Source organism: Hemibagrus wyckioides, linkage group LG22, assembly GCF_019097595.1.
Source record: "Hemibagrus wyckioides isolate EC202008001 linkage group LG22, SWU_Hwy_1.0, whole genome shotgun sequence".
Lineage (NCBI taxonomy): Eukaryota > Metazoa > Chordata > Actinopteri > Siluriformes > Bagridae > Hemibagrus > Hemibagrus wyckioides.
This window is the reverse complement of record NC_080731.1, coordinates 4,621,089-4,643,240: the sequence shown is the minus strand read 5'-3', so window position 1 is coordinate 4,643,240 and position 22,152 is coordinate 4,621,089. Positions and strand designations below refer to the sequence as shown.

Below are 22,152 nucleotides of genomic sequence, written 5' to 3'. Positions count from 1 at the left end.
CACATACTTCACTTTTAATTGATATACTGCACATTTTATGTTAGATGCTAATTTAAATACTGCACCTATAATTTACATACTGCACCTTTAATTTACATACAAATTTAACAAACCATGTGTATAAAATCTGGTATATCAGACGAGTGACCCTTAATCTTTTCCCTTGACTTTACATACTTCCCCTTTAATTTACACCTTGTACCTTCACTTTACATACTGCCCCATCAATTTACACTTTGCACATTTACCTACTGCCCCTTTAATTTACACCTTGCATGTTTACTTTACATACTTCCCCTTTAATTTACACCTTGTCCCTTTACTTTACATACTGCCCCTTTAATTTACACCTTGTACCTTTACTTTACATACTGCCCCTTTAATTTACACCTTGCACATTTACATTCTGCCCCTTTAATTTACACCTTGCATGTTTACTTTACATACTGCCCCTTTAATTTACACCTTGCAATTTTCCCCTTCAGCACCAGCACCACCCTCTACCCCCCATTTCCTCACACACACACACACACACACACACACACACACACAAGGGGTGTAAAATATTCTGTAGCGCACTCGGCTTGCGGGGGTGTTCATATTTTCAGTCGCCATGCTGCGATTTTATTTTCTTATTTTTCACATTTGCACATGGAATTGTTCGAACCCCAGCATGCTTCCCTGGAAATCAGTTCGATGTGTGTGTAGCTTGGGGTCCACGCTGCTGTAATAACACGGCCGAGTTAAACTTATTGGATGTTTTTGTGTGTGTTTTTTACCAGAATAAGAAGGGGACAGACCTGCTGCTCGGCGTCGATGCTCTGGGCCTGCACATTTACGAGCCGGAGAACAAGCTGACGCCTAAAATCTCTTTCCCGTGGAATGAAATCCGCAACATCTCCTACAGCGACAAAGAGGTACCACATGAGCCTGCTTCTATTCCACAGTTTATTATTAAATATTAAAGACACACACACACACACAGAGTCTACAAACTGTAATGGACTAAAGCTTTTAAGTCCTTGAGTTAAGTAATTGATTTAAATGGGAACACACTGTACTTTTTGTCCATTTACAGCTACATGTAATGTTGTGGAACATCTGCTAGACGAGTTTATTCATTTCCATACTGCACCCGAATTTATCATCGTCTCAGTGATCTCAGATCAATTTACATACGTTTAATTTACACCTTTCACGTTTACTTTACTTTCTGCCCCTTTAATTTACACCTTGCACATTGGCTTTACATACTTCCCCTTTAATTTACATACATCACCTTAGTTTACATACTGCCCCTTTAATTTACATACATCACCTTAGTTTACATACTGCACCTTTAATTTCCATACTGCACCTTGTATTTACATTTTGCACGTTTACTTTACATACTGCCCCTTTAATTTACACCTTTCACATTTACTTTACATACTGCCCCTTTAATTTACACCTTTCACATTTACTTTACATACTGCCCCTTTAATTTACACCTTTCACATTTACTTTACATACTGCCCCTTTAATTTACACCTTTCACATTTACTTTACATACTGCCCCTTTAATTTACACTTTGCAAGTTTAATTTACATACTGCCCTTTTAATTTACACCTTGCATGTTTACATACTGCCCCTTTATTTTACATACATCACCTTAGTTTACATACTGCATCTTTAATTTACATACATTACAATAGTTTACATACTGCACCTTTAATTTACATACATCACCTTCATTTACACCTTGCACGTTACTTTACATGCTGCCGCTTTAATTTATATACTGCCCCTTTATTTACATCTGGCACATGTACTTTACATACTGCCCCTTGAATTTACACCTTGCACGTTTACTTTATATACTGCCCCTTGAATGTACATCTTGCACGTTTACTTTACATACTGCCCCTTGAATTTACACCTTGCACGTTTACTTTACATACTGCCCCTTCAATTTACATACATCACCTTAGTGTACATGCTGCATCTATAATTGACATACATCACCTCAGTTTACATACTGCCCCTTTAATTTCCACTTCTAACGTTAACTTTAATGTTCATGCTGCACCTTTAATTCACTGTAATTGAAGTGATCTAAGACCATCACACTTTTTACCTTCATGCTGCTGCTTCTGCCAGTCAAATGACCATCTAATGAGTTTAATGAGTACAGCTTCATCCTCCCAGAATGCATCTTGTCTGCTTGGATTATTCCTTACGTTGTTTGTGTCTGTTTTTTTTTCTCTCCTCAGTTCGCTATTAAACCTCTGGATAAGAAAGCAGATGTGTTCAAATTTAACTCCTCCAGACTGCGGGTGAATAAGTTGGTAAGTGGCAACTAGCTTCCTTTTTGTTTTTTTGTGTTAAGAGTATTAGGCTTGAACAGTTAATTGATATTACTGCACCTTTTAATGTACATACAAATTTACATACTGCACCTTTAATTTACATAATGCACTTTTAATTTACATACTGCATCTTTAATTTACATAATGCACTTTTAATTTACATACTGCACCTTTAATTTACATAATGCACTTTTAATTTACATACTGCATCTTTAATTTACATAATGCAGCTTTAAATTACATAATGTACCTTTAATTTACATACTGCATCTTTAATATCTTTTACAATTACAGCCACAAGAATCTGACATGAGACATAAGTGTTAAAATTCTTGATAAAAATATATATATATGTATGTATGTATGTGTGTGTGTGTGTGTGTGTGTGTGTGTGTGTGTGTGTCCTGCTGGCAGATTCTGCAGTTGTGCATCGGGAACCACGACCTGTTCATGAGGAGACGCAGAGTGGATTCACTGGAGGTGCAGCAGATGAAGTCTCAGGCCCGAGAGGAGAAAGCTCGCAAACAGGTTGGAGAAAGAGGAATAATGAGGGGGGGGGGAGGAGAGAGATGGAGGGATGCAGGGAAAAAGAGTAAGGAATATTTGTAAGAGAAAAAGGAGGGAAGGGTAAAGGAGAGAAAACTGAGAATAGGAGTTGGTGAAAGATGATGAAAGATGGTGGAGTGGAGGAGAGGTGGCTGAATAAGAGTAGGAGAAGAAAGGGATGAAGGAGAGAGACGGATTTAAGAAGAGAAGGATGGTGGATAGAATATAAAGAAAGAGGAGAAGGAGATAGGAGAAAGGAATGAAAGAGTGCAGGAGTAAAAAGGGAAGACAGAAGAAGAGAAGGGTGATGGAGAAAGAAGGGAAGGAGAAAGATAGAAAGAGCAAAGGATGAAGGGAAGAAGAAGGGTGAGTTGGAGGCAAGAAGGATGTGAAAAGGGAAGGTGAAGGAAGAGATGAAGGAGAGTGGAAAGGGAAGGAAGAAGGAGAGTGGGAAAGGGAAATGGAAGATGAAGAAAAAGGGTAGTTTAAAAATGAAGGAGGGATTGAATAAAGAAAAAAAGCACCACTGCAGTAAAGGCCAGGTTTACACAGCTGCTGTTTGGTCACTTCACAACGATTCCTGTCTCAGCTGGACTGAATCAGGACAAATCAGACTTCAGCGCACTGAGGTCCATGGTGTCTCTCTACTTCTGTCTCCTTTGCTGTTAAAGAACCTGGTCCCTGTCTCTGTCCTTTTCCTTCTCCCTGTCCCTCTCCCTGTCCCGGTTTGTATCCTTCTTCTTCTTCTTCTTCTTTCTGTCCCTCTCTCTGTCCTGCTCCCTGTCTCTGTCCCTCTACCTGTCCCGGTCTGTACCCTTCTCCCTCTCCCTGTCCCTCTCCTTGTTTCTCTCCCTCTCCCTGTACCTCTCTCTGTCTCTCTCCCTGCCTTTCTCCCTGTCCCTGTTTCTCTCTCTGTCTCTCTCCCCATCTCTTTCCCTCTTCCTCTCCCTTTTCTTGTCTCTCTCCCGGTCTCTCTCCCTCTCCTTGTCTCTCTCCTTCTCCCTGTCCCTCTCCCTGTCTATCTCCTTGTCCTTGTCTCCCCCCTTATTCGTCCCTCACCCTGTCTTTCTCCCCCTCTCTCTCTCTCTCTCTCTCTCTCTGTCTTTCACTCTGTGTTTAGATGGAGAGGCAGAGGCTGGAGAGAGAGAAACACTTGCGTGAGGAAGCTGAGCGAGCGAGGGATGAGTTGGAGCGGCGACTCCTCCATCTACAGGATGAAGCTTTTCTGGCCAACGAAGCTCTGGTGAGGCTTTTAGACAATTTCCTAGGATCAGACCCTGAGGAAAATACCGGAACATGATGAAATTCTGTGAAACAGAATATAATATAGAATATAATATAGAATATAATATAGAATATAATATAGTATAATATGATTAAATTAGTTAGGAGTTTCGGCTATATTGAATGATTCGGTTTATAATAATTATCAGTATTGTAAGATGTTGTTGCTATAGTAACACTATATATACACGGTATACACAGCCTCCTTCCATTTCCGTGTGTGATACAGCTCTCATAGGAAGTCATTACATGTGTGTCTTTACTGGGAGGAGTTTAAAAGAAGAACCCTGGACTGGCAAAACAATCACAAAAAACTTTTAAATTTGCAATCACATAAAAAAACTGTGCAATCCTGCAGGGTCTGAGTGATGTCCTTGTGGCTGAATGAACACAAATCCTCTCAGCCATGCTGAGAAAAGACTAAAGACTGAAGCTTATTGTAACAACAAAGGGGATGTTCTGCAAGCACATACAGGAGTGATGGTCAGGGGTGCACATACTTCTGGCCGAATACATCATATACAACATGTACACTGACCAGGCATAACATTATGACCACCTGCCTAATATTGTGTTGGCCCCCCTTTAGCCCTGACCCGTCCTGCGCTGTGTATTCTGACACCTTTCTATCAGAACCAGCATTAACTTCTTCAGCAGTTTGATCAACAGTAGCTCGTCTGTTGGATCGGATCACACGGGCCAGCCTTCACTCCCCACGTGCATCAATGAGTCTTGGCCGCCCATGACCCTGTCACCGGTTCACCACTGTTCCTTCCTTAGAACACTTTTGAAAGATACTGACCACTGCAGACCGGGAACACCCCACAAGTGCTGCAGTTTTGGAGATGCTCTGATCCAGTGGTCTATCCATCACAATTCGGCCCTTCGTCAAACTCGCTCAAATCCTTACACTTGTCCATTTTTCCTGCTTCTAACACATCAACTATGAGGACAAAATGTTCACTTGCTGTGTAATATATCCCACCCACTAACAGGTGCCATGATGAGGAGATCATCAGTCTTATTCACTTCACCTGTCAGTGCTCATAATGTTATGGCTGATCGGTGTATCTAATATTCTTAAGTATTATGTAATATTGAATATGACAGTTAAACTGTTTTCAGTGTAATTCTAAAGTGTGTGTGTTTGTGTGGTGTTATTTTCAGCTGCGTTCAGAGGAAACAGCCGATCTGTTAGCAGAGAAGGCTCAGATCGCAGAGGAAGAGGCCAAACTGTTGGCTCAGAAGGCAGCCGAGGCGGAGCAGGAGATGCAGCGGATTAAAGTATGTACTAATATCAAGGTTCTCTTTCTTTTACTCTGTAATCTGTTATTGTGCTTTTAGTTTTTCAGGCAAGCGTACAAGGTGTGGCACGTTTTGCAGCACTACCTGCAATATAAAACATTTTTCTTCTATTTACGTGTTTTTATTGGACGTGTCCCAGGCCATTTAACTGAAAATACTCCATTGGTCTCTTTATGACCCCAAAAAGAAAGCATAAGTAAAAACGAATTTAATTTAATGTTTGATCATAAAATTTAAAAAAGAAAAAAAAATACATCAAAAGCAATAGCAATTCATTTCATTTTATTTTTCTTTTCATATTATTAATAAAAATATATTTATTTTTATTTTTTTTCTATAATATAATTATAATATATTATTGAAAAATATAATAAATTTTATATATAATTCGGCTTGATTAGCCCAATCTGCCCTGGAGAAATTATTTTATTTTATTTTATTTTATTTTTATTTATTTATTTATTTATTTATTTCATTTATTCATTTAATTTTTGCATTTCACAAGAATTTTACAGTTTTGTGGTATATAATAACTACTCACAGACACAACTGAACACACACACACACACACACACACACACACACAAAACCTTCAGAACCTTCAACAGTGTGCTTAATCCAAAAAATTCACAGCGTCTCCTTTCTGCAAAAGAGAACCCCAATGGCTAAATGCAGTGGAATCGTAGCTGATGACAATGAAAGCAGTGACAGACGATGAGATCTGAGATTTTGTAACTGCACAAGTTTTTCTCTCCAGTGTGACGCAACACGTCCATCACGTCTTTCATATCTGCACATCGAGAATCCATGACCATTCAGAGCTCCTGCTAGCTTGTCGATATCCGCCTGCTATCACATAATGTTTCATGGAAGCGCTGTGATGTTTTTTATGCAGTATAAATCATGAGTTTAACATTATCTCGGTTTGTCGCAGATGACGGCGATCCGCAGCGAGGAGGAGAAGAGACTGATCGAGCAGAAGATGCTGGAGGCCGAGAGGCTCGCCCTTAAAATGGCTGAAGAATCCGACAGGAGGTTCGTATATGAGATTTGACCGATGTTTAAAACGTTAGGTCTCTGTATATCTAAAAATCATAATTTAACTTGTAAATTTCAAGATTTTTTTAAAATCCACAAAGTTTCAGGCACAAAAGTCATGTGACACACAAAGTGAAGAATTATTATTGTCTTAGTGGTACAATGTCTCATTTTAATATTCAATTATATAGTAGTTGTATTAAATAATACAATATTATAATATTTTCTAATAAAACTTGTAGTAGTGATGGCTAGGAATACTTCTTGAAGTATTAGCAACAATAACACTAGTAGTAGCATTTCTACTATTAATAATAGCTTTAATACTTATATATAATAAGCTGTAGCATAATCATATATATATATATAAGATTTAGCAGTATCCCTTCTACTAGTACTTCTGTTACTGCTACATCTACTATTTCTACACCTATAAGTAACAGAAGTACTAGTAGAGGTAATACTAATAGTTGTAAAAGCAAATAGTGGTACTAGTAACAGAAATGCTACTAGAGGTGATACTGCTACATCTACTATTTCTACAACCATTAGTATCACCACTTCTAGTACTTATTTTATTACTACTTCTACTCTCTCTACAAGTATTACTAACAGAAGTTGTAAAAACAGTGATAGTAATAGTAATAACATGATTAGAAGTAATAATGCAATTAGAATGAATAGTAGTATAGTAATAACACTAATGGTAGCATTGCTAGTAGTAATAATACGAGTAGTAGTGGTAATAAAAATAATGGTGGTACTCACAGAAGTACTAGTAGAGGTAAAAAAAAAACAAAAAAAACAGCAGTAGTAATAGCTAAAATTCTAGTGGAGGTAATACTGCTACTGCTACTATTTCTACAACCTCTACTAGTACTTCTGTTACTGCTACATCTACTATTTCTACAAGTATTAGTAACAGAAGAAATAGTAGAGGTGATTCTAATAGGTGTTGAAATAGTGGTAGTAGTAACAGAAATGCTACTAGAGGTGATACTGCTACATCTACTGTTTCTACAACCTCTAGTATCACTTCTACTAGTACTTGTTATTACTACATCTGCTATTTCTTCAAGTATTAGTAACAAAAGTAGTAGTAGAGGTGACATTGATAGTTGTGGATATAGACAATGTTGTAGTAGTAACAGAAGTACTAGTAGAGATTATACTAATAGTTGTAAAAACAGTGGTAGTAATAACAGAAGTGATACTAATAGTTGTAGAAATAGATCATTTTGTAGTCGCAGTAACAAATACTAGTTGAAGTGATAGTTCTATAAATAGTGAGTGTTATTAGTATTATTAGAGTTAATATTAATAGTTGTGCTAGTCATAATACTTGTAGTACAAGTAGTAAGAGAAGAAGTAATAGTAGTAGCAGCCCTATGAGTAATATTTAAAGGCTAATACTGTATTTAGTCTTATGTATATGTATGGTGTTATGTATGTGAATGTAAGTGTTATGTATGTTTATGGCTCTTTTAAGCACTATGTATGTGTATGTAAGCGTTATGTATGTGTATGTCTTTTCTGGTGTGATTAGCTTTCTGTATGAATTTCCTCTCCATTGCAGTGTTACACTCTCAGCTGAGGCTCAGTGCAGTGTCTCTTACATCCACGAGTAAATAAAAGTGCCTCATGCCTACCTCGCACTCTCTTTTATTCTCCACAGAGCCAAGGAAGCCGATCAGCTGAAGCAGGACCTGCAGGAGGCCAGAGAGTCTGAGCGCAGAGCCAAACATAAGCTGCTGGAGATCACTAACAAATCGCCTTACTCGGTACCCCTGAGCTGCAGCTCTCCTCTTTTCAGTCTTGTACTGGACTAGATTTTTGTGCTTTATTATCGGGAAAACTCCTAAAGCAATTGATTTAATGCTTTAAAAAAAACACGCAGCATACACTGAATAGATTATTTAACTGTGAGGCAGTTCTAGTTTAAAGAAAGGTGATCGATTCTTTTAATAAGCCACTTGTCTGTTTTTCCGTTCCGTTATCATACGATCCGTCCATCTATCCTACGGCAGCAATGGTACGAGAGGAATAAAACACTTTGGGATGTGCTGTTATAGGAAAATAATCATTACCCCCGCACCCTATCATGGTTTATTTCCCCATAACTGCATGCATTGTTGTGTTTTATTCCTTACTTCTTGTAGTTTTCGGTCATTCGTATCCTCTGACACGGTTTGCTTGGCTCTGTCTCCTGAGTATTCTATACGTCTGCTTTCACTGCCGTCGCAAATCTCAGTCTGTAGTGAAAACCACAGTGATTTAGCTCTGTGCTCCCTGTCACAGTCGTGCAGCTTTATCAGTCCCGAGTCGGCCAGATAAGAGAGAATAGTTACTACAGACGGAGCCTATAGACGTCCCGATGGGCTGCACAAGAGAGAGTCACAAATTACTGCTCTGTAGAGCTGAGTGACATGTTCACCCATCGTGGAGGTTGCCTTTCTGTGCTAAGTAGATGCTTTTAAATATAAATGTAAAGCTAAAGCTGCTTCAGAGCATGAATACTGTATATATACCGATCAGGCATAACATTATGACCTAATCGTGTTGGTCCCCCCTTTTGCTGCCAGTCATGCAGTTTGTATTCTGACCCCTTTCTATCAGAACCAGCATTAACTTCTTCAGCAGTTTGAGCAACAGTAGCTCGTCTGTTGGATCGGATCACACGGGCCAGCCTTCACTCCCCACGTGCATCAATGAGTCTTGGCCTCCCATGACCCTGTCGCCGGTTCACCACTGTTCCTTCCTTGGACCTCTTTTGATAGATACTGACCACTGCAGACCGGGAACACCCCACGAGAGCTGCAGTTTTGGAGATGATCTGATCCAGTCATCTAGCCATCATAATTTGGCCCTTCGTCAACCTCACTCAAATCCCATAATTAATAGCATATCTTTTTTATTATAAGAGCTATCCAAAGGGAGCATGAATTTAAATACCAGGGCATGGCAGCTGCTTATTGTGAAAAATATGTATCTTTCCTGCAGAGACTCAAAGTCACACACAGGCATCTAATTATGAGATTTGCAAAAATTAAGGTAAAGGTTATGCGTCTTGCATATCATTTTAAGATTAAGCCTCAAGCAGCAAAGCCTAGATTTATACAGGATATACATATATACACAGAGTAATGCGCTCTGAATGTGGGTTATGAATTTGGGGCATTGTGTGTTTATTATTATTAGTAGTAGTATTAGTATTAGTATTTTATTTATTTATTTATTTATTTATTTATTTATTTATTTATTTATTAATTATTTTAATGAAAGTGAGCAGTTAGGTTTTTTAAAATTATTTATTTATTTATTTATTTATTTTTATAAGTTACAAACAATGCTAAAGCACCTCAAATTAAAGCATGTAAAATTTTCATTATTGCTGATTTCTTGTTTTTCTCACCTCGTCTCCTCATATATCTATCTTTTCTTTTCTTTTCTTTTCTTTTCTTTTCTTTCTCATGTATCCTTCTCATCTTATCTCATCTCGTCTCTCCTCTCCTCATATCTTTCTTTTCTTTGCTTTTCTTTGCTTTTCTTTTCTTTGCTTTTCTTTGCTTTGCTTTGCTTTGCTTTCTCATGTATCCTTCTCTCCTCTCCTCTCCTCTCCTCTCCTCTCCTCTCCTCTCCTCTCCTCTCCTCTCCTCTCCTCTCCTCTCCTCTCCTCTCCTCTCCTCTCCTCTCCTCTCCTCTCCTCTCCTCTCCCAGGCTGTTGCTCTGTCTCCGAACTCCCTCCCCCCTGACCTGAGCTTCAGCATGGAGAACCTGAGCTTTGACTTCAAAGACACCGATATGAAACGCCTGTCCATGGAGATCGAGAAGGAAAAGTGAGTAGAGCTCGATTGTTTGAGAATAAAGTCCTCTCTGTACATCAGCTATATCGATTTCCTGTTACAAATCAGAGCCGAACACTTACTGAGATTTTTTTAAACTCTCTTTGTCTTTAAGCTTGTTTTCCCCCAAACGTATTACATCAGTGTTTTCACTTTAGCAGACCGTCCAAGCTTCCGCAGTTTAGCATTAATAGCTATATCACTTCAAAGTGCATCTAAAGACCAGTCTTCTTTTCCCCTGATAAGCCACTCTACATGAACCTGAAATGATTGGCAGGTGTTTGAACTGACTCTAGGATAGTCCCGCCCACTTTCCCATCTTATATTAGCAATTATTCATCTTATCTTGATTTAACATCAGTTAAATGTATTGATAAATTGCATAGGCATAGCATCGTCAATATGGTCGTCCCTTCAGAATGTCTTTCGGTTCAGTTTTTTCCGGTGTTGTTTCCTTTATCGTGTCGTCTCACGTTCCGAGTTTGTGTGTTCAGGGTGGAGTACATGGAGAAGAGCAAACACCTACAGGAACAGCTGAACGAACTGAAGACGGAGATCGAGTCCCTGAAGCTGAAGGAGCGAGAGAGTCATCTGGACATCCTTCATAACGAGAATACGGAGAGAGGCATGAGCAAGCAGAGCAACTTCAAAAAGGTGGGAATTCCCTCACGACAGAGGACACGAACATTTACAACCAGAAGGTTTTACAATTTCTCCTAAACTGAAATTATGTGTTTGTGTTTTCTTACTGACGTGCCTCTAACTCGGAAACTCTGAACTCAGAGATCAAAAATCCAAAATTTCCTGCTCGTAATTCCAACTATTTGCTGGCTTTCAAATAAATAGGAATGATGCACCAACAGTTTGAGTGGGTGTTGTCAAAACAAAAGGATGGATGAACAGACAGACACAGATGGATGGATGGATAAACAGATAGATAGGTTTAGGGTAGGATAGATGGTTTAATAAATGGATGAATGGAGGGATGGATGGGCAGACAGACGGATGCATAAATGAATGAATAGATGGTTAGATAAACAGATGAACTGATTGATGGATGCACAACACAGATAGACGGTTGGATGGATGGTTAGATAAACGGATTGATGGATGGACAGCAGACAGATGGATATACAGATGGACAGATGGATGGATGGATGGTTGGATAAATGGATGGATGAATTGATAAACAGATAGATGGACGGACGGACGGACGGACAGACAGATGGATGGATAAACAGATGGAAAGATAGATGGTTAGATTAACTGATTTATAGATGGATGGTTGGACTAACGGATGGTTGGACAGACAGATGGATGAATGGATGGATGGATGGATGGATGGATGAACAGACAGTTGAATAGATAGATGGATGAATAGATGGATGGATGGATGGATGGATGGACAGACAGATAGATGGATAAACAGATGGACAAGATGGTTGGTTAGATAAACAGATGGATAGATGGTTGGATAAATGGGTGGATGGACAGATGGATAGATGATTGGATAAAGGGATGGATGGATGGATGGATGGATGGATGGATGGACAGAGACGGATGGGTAAACAGATGGTTGGATAGATGGATAGATGGAGCCAATGAAATGAAATGAAAAATCCAATAAACTGAAAACAGAAGCCGAATGTGATTTGGTGTTTGAGGAGAAATGAGAGCAAATGTAAATTGCATGTCAAAAAAAATGCTTAAATTTTTCAGAATCGGTTTGAACCCGGAGATGTTGCTGGGTTTGTGTCACATTTACACAACTCCCTGCTTTGAGCTCTGCCTGGCGAGCGCCATTAAACTTAACAAGCCGAACCTGCGTTTTCGGAAATTTTAAAGAGCAGATCGCGTCGGTCATAAATAAAGACGATGTGAAAATATTAGGTTTTGCTCGGAGCTCTGTGAAAAGAAAAGCAGGACATTCGAGTAAATGATTCAGAGGAACTAAAATCATATCCTGACTTTTTACAGCCCTTTAAAAAAAGCGCCGAAATAAAGCCGGAGGATAAAAATATTCCCGAATACTTCTATGCTATGTTTTTTTTTATTATTATTATTACTACACATTTCTGATGTATTATTCGGAGCTGATTAGCGAGCGGTGTCTGTTTGAGTGTTTTATAGGGAATGATTCACAAACCCACAGCAGGTGAGGATGTACTTGCTCATAACCTGCTAATTATCTCCCCTGTGAATCACACTTCCATAACGAGGTTTTGGGTTTTTCTGTAGAAGCCGCAGTGCAGTGAATTTGCATGCAATAAATATTTTAGCAGAAGAAAAAAAAAAATAGACAGCCGTTTTTTGGATTGTATTTGGATTCTTTATCTGTTTTCATATTAAATCAGGTGTATGAAATGGAATAAGCTGAATCTGATATTTCATTACCTTAGCAGAAGTTGCGCAAATGAAACTCTCGACATCTTTCCTGCTATAATATCGAATGGGGTTTAATAAGAATTTAGCGAGCTCTCAGTCTCGAGTCTCAGATCCACGATCCTGCATGTACTCAGTGGTGTGAAATTACAAGAGCTACGCTAATTGATTTCAGAGTCGTGGTTACGTGTTAGGTTTGAGAAGGCCTCTTGTGTGTGTGTGTGTGTGTGTGTGTGTGTGTGTGTGTGTGTGTGTGTGTGTGTGTGTGTGGGTCGAAGGGCTGCTTCTGTGTGGTTGGTCTAATTGGATCAAAGAACAGAATGCTGTGTGTGTGTGTGTCACCTGAACATCCCACACCTGAACCTCTACTCTTTTCACTAGATGTTGAAGCTTGGCTCTAGGGATTTGTGATTATTCAGCTACAAGAGCTTAGAGAGATCAGACACTAGGGTCTGGGGTGCAGTCAGTGTTCCAATTCATCCCAAAGGTGTTCAGAGGGGTTGAGTCAGAGTATGCAGGAATTCTTCCACTCCAACCTTCTCAAACCCATCTCAATTCCATGCTTCCAGCATTGAGGAAGCAGTATATATGGGTGTGATGGTCAGATGTGCACAAACCTTTGGTCATGGAATGTAGTTATCAGGACCTTCCAACAAATCCAACTGATCCATCATGTCCAATCTGGGTGTGGTCAAAACGAAAGGATGGATGAACAGATGTATGGATGGATGGATGGTTGGATAGATGGATAGGTGGACGGATGGATAGACAGACGGATGGATAAACGGATAGATATATGGTTAGATAAATGGATGGACTGACGGATGGATGCACAGATGGATGGATAGATGGTTGGGTGGATGGTTAGATAAATGGATGGACAGATGGATAGATGGTTGGATAAACGGATGGATGGATGGATGGATGGATGGATGGATGGATGGATGGGTATGTGGACGGATGGAAGACAAGACGGATAGATAAACGGATTGATAGATGGTTAGATTAAACGGATAGACTGATTTATAGATGGTTGGTTGGACTGACAGATGCATGGACAAGATAGATGGTAGGATGGATGGTTAGATAAACGGATGGATAGATGATTGGATAAATGGATGGATAGATAGATGGATGGATGGATGGATAGATGGATGGACAGACGGGTGGGTCAACAGATGATTGGATAAGTAGATGGATTCATGGATAGATAGACGCTCTGTCAATCCTTCAGTCTTTCCGTGTATTCATATGTTCAGTGAGGAGTGAAATAAAGATGCTCAGTATGTAAAATATATTTGATTTGATACTGAATTCCAGCTGCATGTTTGGACTCGGTGTGTTTGTTTAGATTTAATAATAATTTGAAATTCTTGCCCTGGCCTTTAAGCTCACGTTGGGCCATGTCCCACCTCTGAGATGTGGAGAGCTCCACTTAGCCCACTTCAGGAGCTCTGGGAACTCTTCTAATGTCCAGGTGGAGCTTTCAGCTCAGGGGCAGCGTGACCGAGCCTGCTGGCCTGTTAGGATGATTAATAACCGTGACCGTTCTCTCTCCTGCCCCCTAATGCTTCCTGCTGTTAAGTGTAGCCCGGGGATGAGTGCTGTAAAGAAACTGCGGCTGAGAGCCTCTCGGATGCCGCGCTCTGATCTCAGCTGCTTCTGGCCTCAGCTTTGTGGAACGCAGACGTTGCAAAAGTGGCCTGAGCTCCTCACTGAGGTGGTGCATTAGTGTCCTTACAGAGCTTCTACATCCTGCAGATCTAAAATAGGCCATTATTGTGAAGTTCAGGAAGGAGAGGGAATGCATATATATATATATATATATATATATATATTTTTTTTTTTTTTTCATTGCACTTTTTCCTTTGCCATCTCCAGCTTCTTTCCTGTATTTTTCTGCCAGTCTCAGGCTTTCAGTGAGGCTCTTGATGTAGTCATATGCTAATATAGTGGTCCACTATAACAATCAGAGACAGATCTCTAGAGAAGGGAGGAAAGACAAATATCTTCAGGTATCTCAAAATAACTGATGTTAGAGAGTGAAAAAGAAAAAGAGGGAAAAATGTAGACAGTTAAGAATCTGAGTTTGCTAAATGATGTAGATGTACTCTCAGCACTCACAGTGTATACATACAGTGGTCATTTTGTGCAGCTTTAATTTCCCCAAACGGCTGTTTTTGACCAATCAGAATTGAGCATTTAGTAACGCTATGTTACATCTGACTAATCAGAATCAAGCATTCAGTAACGCTGTAGTACATCTGATCAATCTGACTCAAGCATTCGATGATGCTGTAGTATGTCTGACCAATTAGAATTAAGCATTCAAAACGCTGTAGTACATCTGACCAATCGGAATCAAGTATTCACTAACAATGTAGTGTTTCTGACCGATCAGAATCTTGCATTCAATAACGCTGTAATGCTTCTGATCAATCAGAATTGAGCATTCAGTGACGCTGTAGTACATCTGACCAATCAGAGTTAAGCATTCAGTAACACTGTAGTGCTTCTGACCAATCAGAAATGAGTATTCACTAATGCTTTAGTGCTTCCGACCAATCAGAATTGAGCATCTGTAATGCTATGGTACATTATTAATGCCATTGTACATCTGACCAATCAGAATAAAGCATTTAGTAATGCTGTAGTACATCTGACCAATCAGAATTGAGTATTCACTAACGATGTAGTGCTTATGACCATTCAGAATTGAGTATTCAATAATGATGTAGTGCTTATGACCAATCAGAATTGTTTATTCACTAACGATGCAGTGCTTCTGACCAATCAGAATTGAGTATTCACTAACGATGTAGTGCTTCTGACCAATCAGAATTGAGTATTCACTGACGATGCAGTGCTTCTGACCAATCAGAATAGAGTATTCACTAACGATGCAGTGCTTCTGACCAATCAGAATAGAGCATTTACTGTAACGCTATGGTACATCTGACCAATCAGCATCAAAAATTCATTAATGCTAAGGTGCATCTAGCCAATCAGAATCAAACGTATGTCGCATGACTGACCGAGCCGCACCGAGCTGTCCATCAGCCACTGCCCCAGTTTTCCAGTCCTGCTCGCTTCTGTCTAATACACACCCACTGTGTGTGCAGCTCATGGAGGGAAACTGTATAATTTACTGCACTATATTTGTCAGTGTATGCAAATACAGTTTACCTGTGGGAATATTTGGCACACACACACACACACAGTAAATCACCATGTGTACAGAGTTGCTGCACATAATCATTCAGGAAAGATGCATTTTTTTTCTTGGAGCTTCAGAGAAATCCTTTTTAATTCGGATAATAAGTTTTATTTACACGACACGCTGCTCGTAATTCATCTACAGAGACACTCATACCCAGGCGTAATACATTCTCACTACTTATTTAATCATACTCTTAATTTTAGGACAGATTTTGTCTCATCCTAGGCTTCTGGGCAGTTATAAATGTGTTATAAATGTGTTATAAATGTGTTATGAAGGCTCGCTTTTGTGCTGATGTGTATATAAAGAAGCTTAAACAACACTGTAACCATGACAACACCAAATACTACTTCTGTGTACTTTGATCTCACACACACACACACACACACACACACACACACTTCCCATGACACACACACACACACACACACACAGCTTTTAACATAACACACTATGAACAGAGTACTGTCTGTCCTCTTCCACATACCTGAGCAGGCAGAATCACCCCATTGGCTCGTTTTTTGCTTTGCCCCTCCTCCTCCTCCTCCTCCTCCTCCTCTTCCTCTTCCTCCTCCTCTGCCTTCGATTTATGAAAAAAGTAAATACGTGAAGCGTGATCAATTCACGTAGTTTAACCTAAACCAGTTCCACCAGTATGTTGGTGCTGATGGGAAACACAGTATACATATGCTGTGGGTTCGAGTCTCGGCTCAGGTCTGAGCTCAGGGTTTAATTTATTTATTTGGTGCATTTAAAAATAATAATAAAGAAGCAGTTTATCAGTCCGAATTCCATCTAAAACCTGCTGTGGCTTGATGTTAAAGCAGCTTAACGCTGTATAATTAACACTTCAGTCAGAACAGCTGCTTTCACTCTGTGACTAAATCATCTTTAAGTCCTGATTTAAGAGCTTATTATACTGCTGTAATGCATCCTGATGAATGTAACACTGATCTCTCTCTCTCTCTCTGTCTCTCTCTTTCTCTCTCTCTCGCTGTCTCTCTCTCTCTCGCTGTCTGTCTGTCTCTCTCTCTCTCACTGTCTGTCTCTCTCTCTCTCTCTCTCTCACTGTCTCTCTCTCTCTCTCTCTCTCTCACTGTCTGTCTCTCTCTCTTTCTCGCTGTCTGTCTCTTGCGCTCTCTCTCTCTCTCTCTCTCTCTCTCTGTCTCTCCCCCTTGTTCTCTCTTTCTCTCTCTCTGTCCCTCTCTTTCTATCTCTCTCTTTCTATCTATTTGTCTTTCTCTCTCTCTCTCTCTCTCTCTCTCTCTCTCTCTCTCTGTCTGTCTCTCTTATCCCCACCCCCTTGTTCTCTCTTTCTCTGTCTGTCTCTCTGTCTCTCTCTCACCTGTTCTCTCTTTTCCTCTCCCTCCCTCCCTCCCTCCCTCCCTCTCTCTCTCCCTCTCTCTCTCTCTCTCGTGTTTTCTCTCCACAGCTGACACTACAGAGCGCCAAGGCAAGAGTGGCCTTCTTCGAGGAACTGTAGCTGACCAAAGTGGTTCAAGTGTTAAATTTTTGTGTATTCATTTTTTCTATTTCTAGTTTGTTTGTTTTTGTTTTTTGCAGAGTTAACCACTGAGTTAACTCTGTGTGTGTGTGTGTGTGTGTGCCCATTCCTGCTTAGACTCAGTTTTAGTCCAGCAACCACCTGACCTCTGTGTGTGAGTGTGTGTTTGGTGTGTGGTATGTGTTGTGTGTGTGTGTGTGTGTGTGTGTGTGTAGATGCGGACCACCTGACCTCTGTTTGTGTGTGTGTGTGTTAGTATGTGCGTTGTGTGTGTGTGTGATCTGAATGGTTCCTCACTCCTACAGTACATTTTAAGTAAACACTAGATGCTGACCACCTGACCTCTGTTTGTGTGTGTATAGTGTGTAGTGTGTGTGTGTGTAGTGTGTGTGTGTAGTGTGTGTGTGTAGTGTGTGTGTGTGTGTGTGATCTGAGTTGTTCCTCTTTCATCAAATAACTGGTAAAAACTTTCTCTTGGAACTTTTTTCTTGGAAGTGTTGTCTGTGTTTGATCTTTTTTAAAGGGGATATTTTATAAATCCTGTGCTAAGAGCTTTAGCTTGCTGTTACCGCGGAGACTCCAGCTTAGCCGCTATTTATACACTTTTATCAAAAGCCGCTATTTTCCTCATATATTTTCTAAAAAGCGTACACTACATTTTTTTTTTTTTTACACTACATTCCCTGGAATGGAGGCTTGTAGAGGTGCAGTTTGTTCCAGACACATTTCTTTGAAGGCTGCCTTCGCTGAGGCTTCGTAACACATCCGTAAGCACTGCGTAAAAGCTTTTTTTTTAAAAAAAACCCTGTACGGTGCTTTCGGTGCTCTCTGAGGTTTTATCGCATTATTTCTGAGAACTTTCCAAGATACAGCACACTAATGAAGCATTATAACGTCTTGTGGACTCTTTCTGTTCGTTCGGCTGACATGTGCGCTTCATAACAGTGATATAAACACAGTGCTGATTGAGGGGGAAAAAAAAAAAATCAGACATTAGGCTTTGTTAAAGAAATGACGTCCAATAAGATATACATAGCGCTTCATAACAGTGTTATAAGCGCAAGAGTGATCACAGTTTGGTAAAAAGTTTGGGGTAAAGTAGATGTAGTGCTTCATAGCAATGTTATAAGCACATGACTGATCACAATAAGTTTAAAGTATGAGATAAAGTAGACATAGCGCTTCATAACAGTGTTATAAGCGCAAGTCTAGTCACAGTTAGTTAAAAAGTATGGGGTAAAGTAGATATAGCGATTCATAACAGTGTTATCAGCGCAAGACTGATCCTTGTTAGGTAAATGTGTAGGGTAAAGTAGACATAGCGCTTCATAGCAGTGTTATAAGTGCAAGACTCTTCACAGTTAGGTTAGAGTATGAGATAAAGTAGACATGGCGCTTCGTAGCAGCGTTGTAAGCGCAAGACTGATCATAATTAGGTAAAAGTATGGGATAAAGTAGACATAGCACTTCATAGCAGTGTTATAAGAACAAGACTGATCATAGTTAGGTAAATGTATGGGCTGAGGTAGATATAGTGCTTCATAACAGTGTAATAAGTGCAAGACTAATTACAGTTAGGTAAAAGTACAAGGTAAAGTAGATCTAGTGCTTCATAACAATGTTATAATCGCAAGACTCATCATAGTTAGGTAAAAGAATGGGATAAAGTAGACATAGTGCTTCATAGCAGTGTTATAAGTGCAAGACTGATCATAGTTAGGTAAATATATAGGATAAAGTAGACATAGCGCTTCATAGTAGTGTTATAAGCGCAAGACTAATCACAGTTAGGTAAAAAGTATGGGGTAAAGTAGATATAATGCTTCATAACAGTGTTATACGAGCAAGACTCATCATAGTTAGATAAAAGTATGGGATAAAGTAGACATAGTGCTTCATAACAGTGTTATAAGTGGAAGCTTGATCACAATTAGGCAGATGTATGGGATAAAGTAGACTTAGTGCTTCATAACAGTGTTATGAATGCATAACTGATCACAGTTAGCTAGAAAGCATTCACACGGTTGACCTAAAGGATTCTTATACAATCGACACCCCAGAAGGTGTTCAAAGAGCCTCATAATAGTGATATAAACACTAATAAAACTGAGTACACACAGGCTAAAGATGAAATAAATAATGATTTAAACATAAAACGGATTATTTGATGGAATTATGGCACTCGTAAACTAATGACATAGACTAGGCTATACATAGCACTTCATAACAGTGCTATAAACACTAGACTGATCACAATTAGGTTAATGAAGTAAGTGAAAAGAAGTCATGGAAAAAGCCATAGCACAAACACAAAAATAATAACTTAGCTTTAGCATTCACACGGTGACATATATGATTCTTAAACTAATGACGTCTTAGAAGGTGTTCATAGAGCTTCATAACAGTGTTATGAATTCAAAGCCGAGTAGAAAGATGAGGTTAAAGATTAATATTATGTATTTGACTGAATTGACTCAAAATTGTAGAAGGGTGTACATAGTGCTTTAGAACACCGTTATAAGTATGTTATAAATGTTATTAATGTAGCCCTTATTACAACTCTGTTAAATAATTCAGTGAGATGATGTATGAACTATAGGCTTTTTTTAAAAATGAATTTCTGAAGAAACAAATCTGACCTGTGATGCTTCATAGAGGAGTTATAAAGCTTTATAACTCCTCTATGAAGCATCACAGGTCAGATTTGTGCTTCACTTCCCGAGAGGAACTAACAGATAAAGATTACAGACACAGCAGACGTTCCCCTCCTGAGATCTGACATAAGCCTCTCGCAGAATTGCTTTCTGAAGGATTTATGACGGTGTTACGAAGCCCCAGCGTCGATCCCTTTCAGATAAAAGCTAGTGAATATTTTATATGCAGTGCGCTCACTGTGTTTACTTTTAAAAGCAGTCTGATTGGGGCTTTAATAAAATAAACAATCAAAGCCTTCGGGATTATGAAGTCGTTTTTATTTTTTTTTTCTTGAAAGCTGTTTACATTGATGTTTATTTTTTTCCTTGAAGAATTTGTATATATTTTTGGATAATAATTGTTTGTTCTGAGAAATAAATGAATGTAAATCCTGCTCAATCTGCTGCATTTTTTTTTGTTTAAAATTTATTTATTTTTAATATTATTATTATTTTTGTGGATTGTCGATGACGAATGGCTAATGCGGTGTAAATACGTATTAGAGCCGTTAGCGATGCTTTAAAACAAGAATTCGTTCTGTTTCGTGCGTGACTTTGAATACAAACAACATAATCCTTCAGTATCAGAGAGAGAGACAGACAGAGAGAGAGAGAGAGAGACAGACAGAGAGAGAGAGAGAGAGAGAGATAGACAGAGATAGTAAGAGAAAGACCGACAGATAGAGAGAGACAGACAGACAGACTGAGACAGATCTAGAGAGAAACAGACAGACTGAGAAAGACTGAAACAGGCTGAGACAGACAGAGAGAGAGAGAGATAGACAGAAAGAGGCAGACTGTGACAGAGATAGATAGATAGAAAGAGAGACAGACAGAGACATTTAAAGAAATTTTTATTTATTTTTTATACAGAAAGTGTTTCATAGAAATGCAAATAAAATGTAAATATAAAGAGAAAAAATAATTAAAAAATAAAAAAAAAATTAAAACGCAAAAGAAAATAAATTCGAAAATATGAAATGAAAGGCGGAAAAAATGGGAATTAAACACGATTAAATCCTGGTTAAAAATATGGAATTAATGAAAAAAATGTTAAAAAATGGAATAGAAATTAAATAAAAAATTTTAACCAAAATTGCTTTATAGCATGATATAAATATGTTCACATGTTAAATATATTTCACGTTACACATTTTCTAAACAATGCCGTAGTTCTGTTCCCGCTATGTTTAGTACGTGATGTCCGAAAACTCCGAGGCGAAACACGCAGACACTCAGACACACACTCCCTCGTCCTCTTCCCCCGCTCGCCTCCGTGACTTCACGTCTGACTCGGTGTCAGTTTGATTGACAGCTCATCACAGGCGTATCGACGGGCCATCACCGGACGAGATCCGAGGAGACGGATGTGTCACCACATATCCCATCATCCCATCATTCCATCTTCCTATCACGAACGCCGCGAGAGATGAGACGTCCTCTGAGGAGGTGGACGAGACGAGGATGCAACTGATAACCACAGAGAAAGATCCGGAAGAGAAAGTCTGGGGTTTTACTGCAGGAAACTCGAAATCTTAGACTTTACTGTATATACTATGTTAATGACTTCTGTAGAGAACAAACTACTCAATTCAATTCAGTTTTATTTCATTTTATTTCTATAGCACTTTTAACATTGGACATTGCCTCAAAGCAGCTTTACAGAATTTAAGAAATATAGAACAAAATGTATAAGATTAATATTGGACTTAAAATAAAATAAATAAAATATAAGACTGTAAAAAAAAATGAATAAAATACTACAATATAAATAAAATAAATAATGAATTAGACTATAAACAAAATAAAATAAATATTACACTATACATAAATAAAATAAAGTATAATTTAAATAAAATAAAACAAATAAATAAAATATTAGACTATAAATAAAATAAAATAAATATTATACTATACATAAATAAAATAGACTTTAAATAAAATAAAACAAATAAATAAAATATTAGACTATAAAAATATAAATAACA

At 38.7% G+C, this 22,152-nt stretch overlaps 1 protein-coding gene across 1 annotated transcript in view; it reads left to right on the top strand.

Moving 5' to 3' along the window:
• Window positions 1–20,564, top strand: part of nf2a (NF2, moesin-ezrin-radixin like (MERLIN) tumor suppressor a) — a 46,752-nt gene extending 26,188 nt beyond the window's left edge. The window contains exons 8-17 of the mRNA XM_058375100.1: window positions 783–917; window positions 2,255–2,329; window positions 2,765–2,878; window positions 4,017–4,139; window positions 5,348–5,464; window positions 6,420–6,520; window positions 8,199–8,304; window positions 10,241–10,359; window positions 10,860–11,019; window positions 17,400–20,564. Of these exons, the coding sequence (XP_058231083.1) occupies window positions 783–917; window positions 2,255–2,329; window positions 2,765–2,878; window positions 4,017–4,139; window positions 5,348–5,464; window positions 6,420–6,520; window positions 8,199–8,304; window positions 10,241–10,359; window positions 10,860–11,019; window positions 17,400–17,450 (1,101 nt within the window). The 3' untranslated portion in view covers window positions 17,451–20,564. The remainder of the gene's footprint in view (window positions 1–782; window positions 918–2,254; window positions 2,330–2,764; window positions 2,879–4,016; window positions 4,140–5,347; window positions 5,465–6,419; window positions 6,521–8,198; window positions 8,305–10,240; window positions 10,360–10,859; window positions 11,020–17,399) is intronic.
• The last annotated feature ends 1,588 nt before the right edge of the window (window positions 20,565–22,152 follow it).